General features: G+C 64.4%; 5 protein-coding genes across 5 annotated transcripts in view; 2 read left to right on the forward strand and 3 right to left on the reverse strand.

Moving 5' to 3' along the window:
* Positions 1 to 105: 105 nt before the first annotated feature.
* On the reverse strand, positions 106 to 1765 carry F751_5700 (Cell division cycle protein 20-like protein; the record flags this gene model as incomplete). The annotated part of the gene is made up of 5 exons (XM_011401742.1): positions 106 to 534; positions 616 to 1101; positions 1183 to 1278; positions 1454 to 1552; positions 1667 to 1765. The coding sequence occupies 5 exons, from the start codon at positions 1763 to 1765 to the stop codon at positions 106 to 108; spliced, it is 1209 nt and encodes a 402-aa protein (XP_011400044.1).
* Positions 1766 to 1804: 39 nt separating this feature from the next.
* On the forward strand, positions 1805 to 5868 carry F751_5701 (Uric acid degradation bifunctional protein TTL; the record flags this gene model as incomplete). Its single annotated transcript, XM_011401743.1, has 8 exons — positions 1805 to 1812; positions 2093 to 2220; positions 2448 to 2770; positions 3619 to 3741; positions 3934 to 4621; positions 4807 to 4909; positions 5132 to 5523; positions 5702 to 5868. 8 exons carry the CDS (start codon positions 1805 to 1807, stop codon positions 5866 to 5868), a joined length of 1932 nt encoding a protein of 643 aa, XP_011400045.1.
* Positions 5869 to 6410: 542 nt separating this feature from the next.
* F751_5702 (Putative RNA polymerase II transcriptional coactivator) lies at positions 6411 to 7615 on the reverse strand (the record flags this gene model as incomplete). The annotated part of the gene is made up of 4 exons (XM_011401744.1): positions 6411 to 6513; positions 6649 to 6788; positions 6985 to 7130; positions 7402 to 7615. The coding sequence occupies 4 exons, from the start codon at positions 7613 to 7615 to the stop codon at positions 6411 to 6413; spliced, it is 603 nt and encodes a 200-aa protein (XP_011400046.1).
* Positions 7616 to 8880: 1265 nt separating this feature from the next.
* Positions 8881 to 11171, forward strand: F751_5703 (Formamidopyrimidine-DNA glycosylase; the record flags this gene model as incomplete). Its single annotated transcript, XM_011401745.1, has 8 exons — positions 8881 to 8898; positions 9015 to 9093; positions 9189 to 9349; positions 9557 to 9688; positions 9956 to 10099; positions 10281 to 10379; positions 10567 to 10667; positions 10910 to 11171. The coding sequence occupies 8 exons, from the start codon at positions 8881 to 8883 to the stop codon at positions 11169 to 11171; spliced, it is 996 nt and encodes a 331-aa protein (XP_011400047.1).
* Positions 11172 to 11393: 222 nt separating this feature from the next.
* Positions 11394 to 12080, reverse strand: part of F751_5704 (hypothetical protein) — a gene marked incomplete at both ends in the record, with an annotated part of 2139 nt that continues 1452 nt past the window's right edge. The window contains 2 exons of the mRNA XM_011401746.1: positions 11394 to 11753; positions 11893 to 12037. Of these exons, the coding sequence (XP_011400048.1) occupies positions 11394 to 11753; positions 11893 to 12037 (505 nt within the window). The remainder of the gene's footprint in view (positions 11754 to 11892; positions 12038 to 12080) is intronic.

Genomic DNA, 12080 nt, shown 5'->3' on the forward strand with positions numbered 1-12080 from the left:
CACCCACCCCCCCGCTCCAGGGTACCTGCGGTGAGGAGCGGATGCGGATGGAACATGGCTGCCCCCCCCCCCCTCCCAAACCCCGGCCACTGCCCCACCACCCCTTCAGCGCACGTTGACGCTGCGGAGGAGGGAGGAGCTGAGCCCCGCGGTGGCCTTGGCTGCCGCCGGTGCGGCGGGCGCGGCGTCGCCGAAGCAGCGCCAGAAGCGCAGCGTCTCGTCCGCGGCCGCGCTGCAAACGGTGGCGCCGTCCGGGGAGGTGGCGAGGTGCAGGACGCGCGAGGTGTGCCCCGTCATCTCCGCCACCTTGGCCATGGTGGGGTACTTCCAGAGGCACAGCTGGTTCTGGGCGAAGCCGTGGCTGGACAGGATCTCGCGCTCGTGCCGTGACCAGGCCAGCGCGCAGACCTGGGACCCCGTATCCACGCTGTTCACCAGCGCGCCTGTGTGCGTGTTCCAGAACTTGATGGAGCCGTCGGCGGTGCCGCCGCCGCTGGCCAGCAGGTTGCCCTGGAAGGGGCACCAGGCCAGCGCCTTGACCGCCGCGCGGTGCGCGGTCAGGCGGTGCGCGGGCGCAGCGCCCGGGGCCGCGCCCGCCGCCGCGGCGTCCCACACATTGAGCACGTTGTCGTTGCCGCCCGAGGCCAGCTGCGCGCCGGAGGGCGACCAGCGCAGGCCGCACACCTCGCCCTCGTGGCCGCGCAGCACGGCCGTGGTGGCCGCGCGCACGCGCACGTCGTGGCAGGCGATGCTGGCGTCGCGCGAGCCGGTGCTCAGCGTGTGCCCGTTCCAAGCCAGCGCGCCGACGCGGGCGGAGTGCCCGGCCAGCGCGCGCAGCGGGCGGCGCCGCTCCGCGTCCCACACCTGGACGGCGGAGGAGGAGAGGCCGACCGCCACGTGCCGCCCGTCGGCGGCCCAGGCCACGCTGGAGACGTAGTCGCCCTCGCCGCAGCGCAGCAGCTCCTCGCAGGCGCCGGAGGAGGCGGACCAGAGGTACACGCTCTGGTTCAGGGCCACCGCCACGGTGTTGGAGGAGCCCCAGTCCAGCAGGTTGAGGTAGTAGTCGTCCATCAGCTCGGGCGCGTCCAGGATGCGCTCCGGCTGCTGCGGCACGGCGCGCGCCGCGCGGCGGGGCTTGGCGCCGCCCGCGCCGGCGGCGTACAGCGACGCGCAGCCGGACACGTGGCCCTCCGGGGGTGCAGGCGCCTTCTGCTTGAAGGCCAGCACGCGCGAGGAGGGCTCCGTGCCCAGGCTGGCGGCCAGCTGCTTGCGGTACTCCTGCGGCGGTGGAGCGGAGGCGCGGGCTGGAGCAGTGGACGGACGGGCTGGGAGGCACGGTGGTCGAGCGGCAAGGAGCAGCACACCATCATCGGCAAGGGAGCACAGTCGGGTTGGCGCGACCCTGGGCGCTGTGGGAGCACGCGACCGGGAGCGGACCAACGGACACCCTCACCTTGGCGGGGGAGGCCGCGCTGTAGTTCTCGGCTTCACCCACGGTATAGGAGGCGATGTCGAGGTTGCTGGCAGTGCGGTTGGGGATGAACCGGTCCAACTGCGGGGAGGAGGGCGGGGGGTTCGGGGCTCCGCGATGCGCTCATGGACCAACGGTCGCCCTGCAGAGAACCCGCTCATGCACCCCACCCGCCCCGCCATTCCCATGACTCACCTTGCCAGAGTTCTTGGAGGTGGCCGCGAACTTGGTGGGAGTCAAGTTGCGGCTCGGGGCGAAGGCCCGCGAGGGGGAGTACGTGAAGGGAGTCACCATGGTCGCTGGCTCGAGTGCTAGGCACAAGATCCTCGCGATATGATAGGGTTGGGAGATGGGGGGGGATGTTTTCGACAAACTTCGAGAAGTCGGAAGAGAACAAGGGTTTGGCAGCTCGCCGGAGCTGCTTTTCAGCCGTTTGCACGCGGGTTGCCCCGCAACCGGGATCAAATCTCGTGCCACGGGATCCTCAGGGTTTCCTTCCTCGCACGTCCGCTCCCAGCCAGCAGCTCACTCACTATCTGATCACTCTGTATCCACATGCCAACAAAGCACATCCCATCCATATGACGACCCCCCCTGCCCAAACTCCCCCCATCTTCATAGGTACACCAATGACCCTGCCACCGAGCTGAGCGTCGCAGCGGGCGAGCAGATGAAGATCACGGAGCTGCGCCTGGCCAAGCTGGTGGGGGCCGTGCCGTCCCCCGCCAACGTGGCTGCGCGCCGAACAGGTCAGCTCCAGGCCCACCTGGACCCACCAGGTGACCTACATTGTCGCTGTAATTATGGCGCTTGCTGAGCTCTTTCCTGAGGTCTCATGTCGACGCTTGACATGCAGCTTTTCCCTCCTTCTCGAGGACACCATCTCTTGGTTCTCCTCTTTTGCTGTTGAGAAGTCAACTGCCTCCACCCTCCTGCCCCTATGATCCCTGTCCAAGTATACCATGCACACCTGCAGGGGAGAGCCTGCGTTCCCCCATCACCACACACGTGCTGGACACCGCCAGGGGCAAGCCCGCCTCCGGCGTGAGAATCGTGCTGGAGAGGGCCGCTCCGGGTTCGAGCAACGCGTGGCAGCATGTGGGGGCGGGCAAGACCAATGGTGACGGCCGCGTGCCGGATCTGCTGCCCCCCGCAGCCAGCGTCGCGCCCGGGGTCTACCGCATCACCTTTGACACCAGTGAGTACATGCGGCGGTGCAGAGCCGAACACCCGGCCTTCTTCCCTGCCAAGCCCTTTTACCCGCGCGTCTCCGTGTTCTTCGAGATCCTGGAGTCTCAGGTATTGTGGCGGCGGAATGAGCTGGGAGCCGGGTGTTTAATGGTGGAACAGTAGGGCAGCAGAAGCCCGCCATGTACCTTGCAGGAGGCGCAAGCATTGATGCATGTTCAAGGTAGCAGCCTGACACTGCCATCATCCCTCTTCTCATGGCAGGTGAATGACCACTTCCATGTTCCGCTGACATGGAACCCCTACGGCTACTCCACCTACCGAGGCAGCTAGACAGGACGATTACCAATGCATGGATGAGGAGCAGCTGTTATGGAGTGTTCGTGTGGCACACAGTCCTGATGCTGCCCAATTGGCCAGCGCACTGTGACTGGGATCCTCCTTTGCCATCTGTGTTTTTTGTGCCAGGAGGCGTACACATTATGCCGCCTAGGATGTACAGACCGGTGGTGAATTACGAAGCATGACCTGGAAATGGAGTGTTTTCCTATCGCCCTGTCCTAGTTCTCGGGTGCAAGAATGCTCATGCTGTTCATCAGCACTCCATGCCGGCAATCTCGCCCAGGCGCGGAAATCGAAGTCAGCTCGGACCATCGCATCCCGACTCCCACAGAGCATTCTCCACCGTCGCCTGACAGTCTCCATTGCAATCAGATAATCATGGAGTGAGAACAGGATGCCGTCTGGTTCGCTGGAACCGGATCATGGTGGGTGGCCTGGAGCCTGCAGATCACTTACGCGTCGGTGCTACGCCTGTCAAACGGGTGCTGAATGTTGCGCCTTGAATATTGCGCAGACTTGTGGCATTAGAGTATCACACATCTCAATCTTGCTCAGGTTCAAGGGTCCATCCCCTGGGGTCACCCCCCCTCAGCCTGCGGCGGCCCGAAGGTCTTCAGGATGATGCAGCACCCCGCTCTCCCCACCAGCTGTCCCCCGTGTCCAGCGGGGACCTGTCCGTCGACGGACGCTCCAATCCCAGTCATGTAGCAAGGCTGCAGGCGGCTGTGACCCCCCGCAAGGTGCGTGGGATGTTTGGGTTGCAAGAGAGGAGAGAGGGGGGGGGGGGGGGAGGTGCACTCTTACTCTCGGTAGTGGGTAGGGCCAACATTGCCCGGCCACCTCGCGCGACAAACCATGAGTCAGGATCACAGTGCACCCCTCTGTGCGACCCAGCTCACTTGACCACACCCTCTTGCACTACCCACCTTCAGTTTGACTTTGCCGCCGACATCGTGAACAACGACGAGCTGGCGCGAGCCGCGCGGGCGGAGGCGGCCTCCGCCTCGCCGCGCTGCCAGCCCTCCTTCGAGCCGCTGCAGCACGGTCCGGAGCTGGACCGCCAGGCCGCGGTGATCGACCGCCTGGACGCGGGCGCGCACGAGGAGAGCGGCGTGAACCAGGCGCTGGCGGCGCTGATGCAGCGGCGGCTGGCCGCCGCGCGCAGCGCCTCGGAGCGCACGCTGGGCGCGCTGCGCGCGCTGGCGGGCGCGGAGCTGGCCCAGGCACGCGCGCTGGGCCTGGCGGCGGGCGTGACCCTGGCCGCGGAGACTGACGGCCCGGGGCTGCGCCGCGCGCTGGCGGCCTTCCAGGAGGCCCCGCGTGCGGCGGCCGCCTGCCACGCCCGCGCCGCCGATGGACTGGACGCCCAGGCCCAGACGCTGAGGGCGCTGGTGGACCGGCTGCGCCGGGAGGCCGCGGGGGTCGCGAGCGACGCCGCCGCGCTCAAGGCCGGCGTCGACGCCGCGCGGCGCTCGATGCAGGCAGCCGCCGCCGTGCACCGCGCGGCCTGCGGCCGCGCGCCGGGCGCGCTGGGCCGTGGCGGCGTGGAGGCCGACCCCTGGGTCACGGAAGCGCGGCTGGTGCAGGGCCAGGCCAGGCTCATGGCCGCGCAGCAAGCGGGTGGGTGGGCGAGCAGGGGTGGTGATGGCGTCTTTTTGGTGGTGGGGGGAAAGGGAGAATGCGTCGACGGGCCCAGGGGCCCCGACGGTGTTGGGATGTCAGGGGTTGTCCTCCGAGGCGCTGCGCATCCCAGTCTGTATTGCAGTGCAGCCATGCCCCATCCTGGCTCCGACCTCCTCCCACAGAGCGGCGCTTCCTGGCCAAGGTGGGGGCGCAGGTGGAGAGCATGGAGCGGGAGCGCGCTGCTGTGCTGTCCACGACCCTCGCGGCCTCGGTCCGCATCTACGGGTGGGCGGGATCGAGTTGGACCGGGTGGGCCGGGGATATCCTGTGGCAGTCCGTGCTCTGGTCGACCTGCGTGGTGCCCTCTCGTTGTGCGGCTCATAGCGGAGCAGTGCAGGCGCTGACGTCTTTGTTTGGGACCCGGGCATACCGCTTTACACCTGCGTGGTTGAAGACCTACTGACACGCGATGTACTTCCCTCCCTCCCCCCCTCACCTCCCACACAGGGAGAGCCTGGCCTGCGTCGAGCGTGCCGCGCCGCGCCTGGAGGCCCTGCTGGAAAGCGCGGACATGGACGCCGACCTGGCCGCCTTCTGCGACACGGCGGCGCACAGCGTGGCGGCGGGCGAAGCCCTGGCCGCCCGCCAGGCCGGTCTGCTGGCCGGCGTCCGCCGCGAGCTGGCCGCCAGCCCCGAGGTCCTGCGTGCGGGGGCCATGGAGGCCTGGGACGCTGCGCGCGGTGTCTGGGTGCCCGACCGATTTGTGCTGACGCGCGCCGGGTTCCTGCACCGCCTGGCGCGCAGCCCGGGAGGGGACCCGGAGGTTAGCATGGTGCAGGGGCCGCCCACGCCCGTCCTGGCGGAGAGCGTGGCCCTGGCCCGCTGCGCCTTTGAGCAGGGTGATGGGTTCAAGGGGTGGCAATTGCATACAAGGGTGGAGGCGGGGGGAGGCGGGCACATGCTGTCTGGTCACGTGAGGGGCAGCTCTCTGCCACCCCTGCTGCGGGTGCAGCACATGTCAACATGGGCGGTAATGGGTGCACCCTGTCTCCCATCTCTTCCTCGCTACCCTTGCAGGCGAGGCCCCCGTGTTCAGGCTGGTGGAGACTGCGGCCGGTAGCCTGGCCAGGAGCCTGTTCCTGGCGCCCCGCACGCGCGCGCGCACCTTCCGCACGGCTTCCGTGGAGGAGTGCATGGACTGGGCCATTGCCCTGCGGGAGGTGCTGGCCGCGTGCACGCGCTGAAACGAGCGCTGAGCAGTTGCTGGAATTGAAGGCTTTTCCTCGTGCTCGCTCGTTGATAGGATTGAGGTCTCGCCTGAGGATCGGACCCTTGCTGCAACCCATGGCGTTGCCGGAGCACTCACGCCTCGGCACTTCATGCCCATCCAGTGCTCTGCACCTTGAAAAGCAACAGGTCTGAGACAGTTCTGGGCAACATTCTCTTTCCAGGATGTCTAAACACCCACCCCCAAGACATTATCTCGTTGTTAGAAAACTTGTGAACTGCAAATATGATACGATCTCAAGTGAAACGTTGAAAGAGAAAGGCTCGCGCCTCCAAGCCTTCAGGCTGTCATCCTGGACCCATCACATGGCGGCCTGTAGGGCAGGCAATGCTGCCACGAAGATACCCCACTGCTCTTGGGATAGGCTGAGCCCTTTGGCACCAGGGCGCTCCTGGCCATCCTTCTGCACCGAATCCAGGCAGCTCGGGCGCCGGTGGGTATTTGACGGCGTTTTGGGGGGCATCACTGATCCAGGGGGCCACCCTGCTCGGAATGCCATCACAAGTGTCGCCCTCCTGACATGACAGCCTGGCTCACCTCGTACCACTCCCTGATATCTATGGAGTGACGGCCCTTGAAAGCGGAGACACCGGCGCGTCGGCTGCATGGTTGGTTGTGAGGGGGAGATGTTGTTGTGGTGGACTCATCCTGGGCTTACAGCACCGTCTCCAGCTGGATCTGTATACCCATCCCACACCATGACCCAGTCTCGCGCCCCACCCCTATGCCGACCCACCTCGCTGAGAGCTGGGCGCGGCAGCTGTCATCCCGGCGCTCCAGTCCTGCCGTGAGCTGGGGCGCGGCTGTTAGCAGGGCCAGCACCTGGTCAGCCGCCAATGCGATGCCGCGCTTTCCCGGAAGGAGCTGGCCATCCTTCTGTTGGGGTGGGTGGGACTTGGAGGGAGCTTGTGACATGAGAATCCCCACCACTAGCACAGTGTCATAGACGCTGAGATGAATTTAAAGGAGTTGCCATTCAAAGAGCACACAGCCAGTCCCTTGCATGCAACCATTTCTCGCAATTCCCTGGGCCCAGGGCGGGCACGCCGGGTTCAATTTCTTTCCATCGCACCTCATAGTACTCGCGCAGGGACAGCAGGCTCCGCCCCTTGAAGGTCGTGACCTCGGCACGCTTGTTTGAGCCCAGCTCTACGGGACCTGCATCTGGGGGACGATCAGCCGCCTCACTGACTGGGCCCGGCTGCACAGTGATTGGGGCTGGCGAGGGTTTGGCGTGAGTGAGACTAGGACCTGGATGCTGCGCAGTCGGCTTAGCATTGGAAGCTGGTGTGGGGTGGTCCACCACAGAGGGCCCGGCAGCACCTGAAGGGAAATTGGTGCGCTTTGTTGATGGGGTGCTGCGAAACATTGGTGGTGTGTTGGGGAGGTCCGGCACCATTTGGGCCCTGAGCAACTCATCCCTGCCTACACCGCGGTCGGCCATATCCTTTCCGAGCAAGAGGCCCATCCTCTGCATTTCGCCGCTCACCCTTGCGATTGAGCTTGCTGTCCAGCAATGGCGCCGCAGCCAGCAGGGCAGAGGCCTGCTCCCGGCCGAGGCGCACGCCCTTCTTTCCCGGGATCAGGCCTGCGTCCGAGCCGGCATGCCACTGCCGCAGGTCCAACGCCCAGGTGCCTGCAGGTGCGTGGAGGACATCGCAGCGCACCCCGGTGACAAGGGCACGACAACCAGCAGATGTCATGCGCAAGGCGATCCTGGAGGTGAAAGCAAGCCTGTGGCCGTCCTGGCGCATCTTCTCGGGCCGCCACGGTGACCCCCTACCGCCCAGCCCAATCCCACCCAGGCACGCCTTTGAACTCGGACACAGATGCTCGCTGGTTCTTATCCAACTCGACGGCATCTCCGCTTGTCCTGGCATCCAGTCGCTTGCAGAGATTCTGCGGAGGGTGAGTTGCAGTGCAAGCCTGGTGCATCAGGACCAACAAGACTGTAGGATCTAAAACCACCCCCCGATGCAGGCGCCCCGCACAGCATGCCAACCACAAACCCACCGGCAGAGCTTGGCTGAGCAGGCCCCAGCCTTGCGGTGACAGAGCCAGGCCCTTGAAGCCAGGCTTCAGCTGCCCCTCCTTGTCTGTATAATACTGGCGGATATCGACGCCCACACGCCCATGCCAGTCCCTCACAGCTGCATACACGTCACCAGAAAGGGGATGGCCATTGGCAGCATCATTTTTGCCATGTTGCTCTGCACCCGCACCTGCAATGAGTGTCATGCAGGAGATTGATGACCTTCTTTTCAGGGGGGGACGACCGCGCCATGGTTGCGACCCTGTGGGTCCAGCAAGCACTCCCATACTGCTCCTCCCCCAAACTGTTTAACAAACCCACCCTTCACTCGCTTGCGAGGCTGTTGAAAGTCTTCATCATCCACCTCATCGTTCCCTCTCGCCGTGCAGCCGGCCAAGAAGGCGTCAGTCTGAGCCTGCACCCGGCAGGGCGGCCGTGCTTTGAATTTTCACCAACATCACACATGTGACCCATGTTGCAGGCCCCGTAAGACGCCCGAACCCACCCTGATATACTCCTTGTATTCATTGAGGGGCTCCCCCAGTCTGTCTTCGAGCTCTTGTTGCACAGTGCGTTGTGTTGCCGCCTCTAAATCGGCCCCTTCCAGGTACTCAAAGAGAGCAGTCCTGATCGCTTCTTTTCGCATACCTTGCGATCACCGCCCGAGATATATTCTTCAGGATTCAGGACATCAGATGGATGATTGACGCGAAGGAACGAAGCTGTGGGAGCCTTACAAATTGGCGATGCTGATCTCGACTCATACGTGCGCGCCACTCAATGACCCTCGCCAGACAGACGAGATCACGACCCATGGCAAGCTTTCGGCGCCATGTCGCGATGTCACTTGCTTGGAATTTCATACAGTGGGATCATTGAGATAATGAAGCCTGCTGCTAGTGGGTAGGCGCGGGGTGCACTCTCTAGGTGCAGATCATGCCAGAGCTTCCGGAGGTGTGTGGCATCCCGTCTTGGGGGCTGAGTGTGCAAGATTCCCATCACACGTCGGTCGAAGCTTGGGATCCAACCAAAGTGATGTTAATGCTTCATTGAATGTGCCTCTTGGACAGGTGGAGAGCGCGCGGAGGCTGCTGCACAGACTGGGCGTGGGGAGGACCATTGTCAGAGCCGTCGTGGCCGATGACGACAGTGAGTCGTGGATCTATCGAGGGATCAGGTACGCTTGAGCGCCGAACCACCCCTATCATTCACTAATCCCTCTATCCTCCTTGATTACTGCGCAGAGGTTGTCAAGGGCATCCCTCCCAAGAAGCTGCAGGCTGCACTACAGGGTTCACAGATCCTGTCCACAGATCGGCGCGGCAAACACATGTGGGCGGTGCTCGGCCCGAGCAAGCACTCCCTCATGCTGCACTACGGCATGACGGGCATGCTTGCAGCCAAGGTGAGGTGCCTGGCAGGCTTCTCCATGCGATGACTTGTCATGGACCATGAATCGCTGCTTGCGTGCTGGGTTGCTCTTATGGGGTCAGCATCCAGTGGCTGGCCGATGAGGGCTGCTGGAAGAGGTGGCAGACATCTTCACAGGGAGGCACACGAACCCTGCTGAGCCGCAGCCTCCCACTGGTTACCTTTGCCGGTCCGCCTCCAGGGTGAAGGTGCGGCAAACTACCGGGGGGAGAATGTGGACGCCGCCTCCTGGCCCCCCAGGTTCTGGAAGATCCACTTTCAGCTGGACGACGGCGCCGAGATCGCGTTCTGTGACTCGAGACGCTTTGCCAGGGTGAGGTTTCGGGGATTATGGGTTGAAGGAGGGCTTTGGGGCTCGGGGGGCTTGGCTCCCATGATGAAGGTTTGGCAGAGCTGGGGCGCACTCAGTGGGCGCGGCCGCCGTGCTTGATTGTGGCGATATCCTTCCCAGCGTGCCATGTCGTTGTGCGTGCCGTCCGCTGACCTGATTCAAAGTCCGGCACGCCTTGCTCCTGGAGCCCCTCCAATCCCCCGGCTGCGTGCCAATGTGCCCGTTCACCCTTTCCTGAACCTGCGACAGGTGCAGTACGTGGCCGACCCGCTGGCCCTGCCCAGCATTGCGGCCCTGGGCTGGGACCCACTCACCGGCATGCCCGGCGTAGGGGAGCTGACGCAGGCCCTGGCCCGCCAGCGCCGCTCCATGAAGGCCGTGCTCCTGGACCAGGTGGGGGAGGCGGAAAGGGAGGAATGGGGTGTGGGTGAGGAGGCGCCGAGGGCGGCGGGGCTGGAGGCCGGCGCCCAGGAGGCGGCTGGGCGGCCAAGAGGGTGTGTGCGTGCCGGGGAATGGGCGCTTGCAGGCCTTGCGGACACCCTGCCACCCCTCCCAGCCTCCCATCCCTGCACAGTCTTTCTTGGCTGGAGTCGGGAACTGGGTGGCCGACGAAGTGCTGTACCAGGCGCGCATCCACCCGGAGCAGCGCGCCGACGCGTTGACCGAGGAGCAGGTGCAGGGATCGTGTCTGTGGGGAATGGGAGGAATGTGCGGTGAGCGTAGTTCCCTCCTGGGCAGTCGTGCCTGGGCGTAGCGGGGGGGCCTGCCGATGATTGAGAATTCTCTGGGAAAGAGACGCATATGCCAGGCACCCAGACTCCACGCTGCCCTCCCACTGGCGCCCTTTCCACCACCTGCAGGCGGCGCGTGTGCATGGCGCGGTGCAGCACATCTGCCGTACGGCCAGCGACCTCAACGCAGAGTCCGCCCGCCTCCCGGCCACCTGGCTCTTCCACGCACGGTGAGCGGGAGAGACCTGCAATTCTTGACGTGGCGTTGGAGCCCTGCCAGTGTCCCCTCGTGTTTTTGGCACCTGCGTGGCACAGCAGTGCCTCTCTATGGCGGGAGGATTACTGTTGGGTACCTGTTCTGCCTGCCGCATCTGACGCTGCCATTAGCGCCTGCCGGCACTGTCATTTCAGACCAAGGTGTGTCGCTGGATGACACGGGCGTCAACTCAGAGCGTGCCCTGTCCACCTGCAGGTGGAGCAAGGGAAGAAAAGAGCGGCCGGAGGTGGAGGGCGAGGCCATAGAGCACATCACGGTCGCGGGGCGGACCAGCGCCTTTGTTCCCAGACTGCAGGTGCTGCAGGACGGCGATGCAGGAGTCGAGGATGCCCTGCGGGAGCCGCCCAAGCAGGAGCCGCGCAAGCGGCCAGAGCCAGGGGTGAAAGAGACCAAGGTCAAGCGGCAGGCGGCGACGACCCCACCGCCGGCAGCAAGGAAGCGTCGTGGGGCGGGCTGAGGTCCTATTCACTCCAAGGCCATCCAGTTACTGACACCTCCAGTATGTGCACTTCACCTGTGAGATCATGCTGTAATCCTGCCCCCCTGCTTTCAAATTTCTTGCATCTGTGCACTACTTGCAGCTTACAGCCACGACATGCCGAGGAAAGAAAAGTTCACAAACAGGGTCAATGAAATCTGTAATTAAATGGTCAAGCAGCCTGGGGTGCATCTAGTCAGATCAGTCCAGGATGTCCTCGATCGCCTCGATGGCAGGGGCAAACTCGTCCTCTAGAGCAGGCACGATCTCAGACAGGGGGGGCAGGGCCTTGTCAAACTTCTTGAACTTGGAGAACTTAGCCTCCAGCTTCTTGCCGGTGTCATCAGACAGGGGGAAGTACTGGTTCAGGGGGATGTCGAACTCTGCGCCGCCGATGACGACCTCGGCCTCCACGCCGATGGTCTTGCGGATGGCGCAGGACTTGCCGATGAAGATGGTGGGGGTGAAGGCCTTCTTCACGCACACACCGGGCTCCTTGGTGAGCGAGATGGAGGCAGGGGTGCAGATGATCTGCTTCTTCAGCTCGTCGATGATGCAGGTCTTGGGGGAGTACGACAGGGAGACGGTGGGGCCGGCGCGAGGAAGGGGTCCACCGTTCTCGGAGATGGTGGATGGTCTTGCGGATGGCGCAGGACTTGCCGATGAAGATGGTGGGGGTGAAGGCCTTCTTCACGCACACACCGGGCTCCTTGGTGAGCGAGATGGAGGCAGGGGTGCAGATGATCTGCTTCTTCAGCTCGTCGATGATGCAGGTCTTGGGGGAGTACGACAGGGAGACGGTGGGGCCGGCGCAGAAGGGGTCCACCTTCTCGGAGATGGTGAAGCTGTGGGGAGAGGTTGTGGGAGGGGGCAAGTTGGGGTGGCAAC

Source organism: Auxenochlorella protothecoides (genome assembly GCF_000733215.1).
Source record: "Auxenochlorella protothecoides strain 0710 unplaced genomic scaffold scaffold67, whole genome shotgun sequence".
In the NCBI taxonomy this organism is placed as follows: Eukaryota; Viridiplantae; Chlorophyta; class Trebouxiophyceae; order Chlorellales; family Chlorellaceae; genus Auxenochlorella; species Auxenochlorella protothecoides.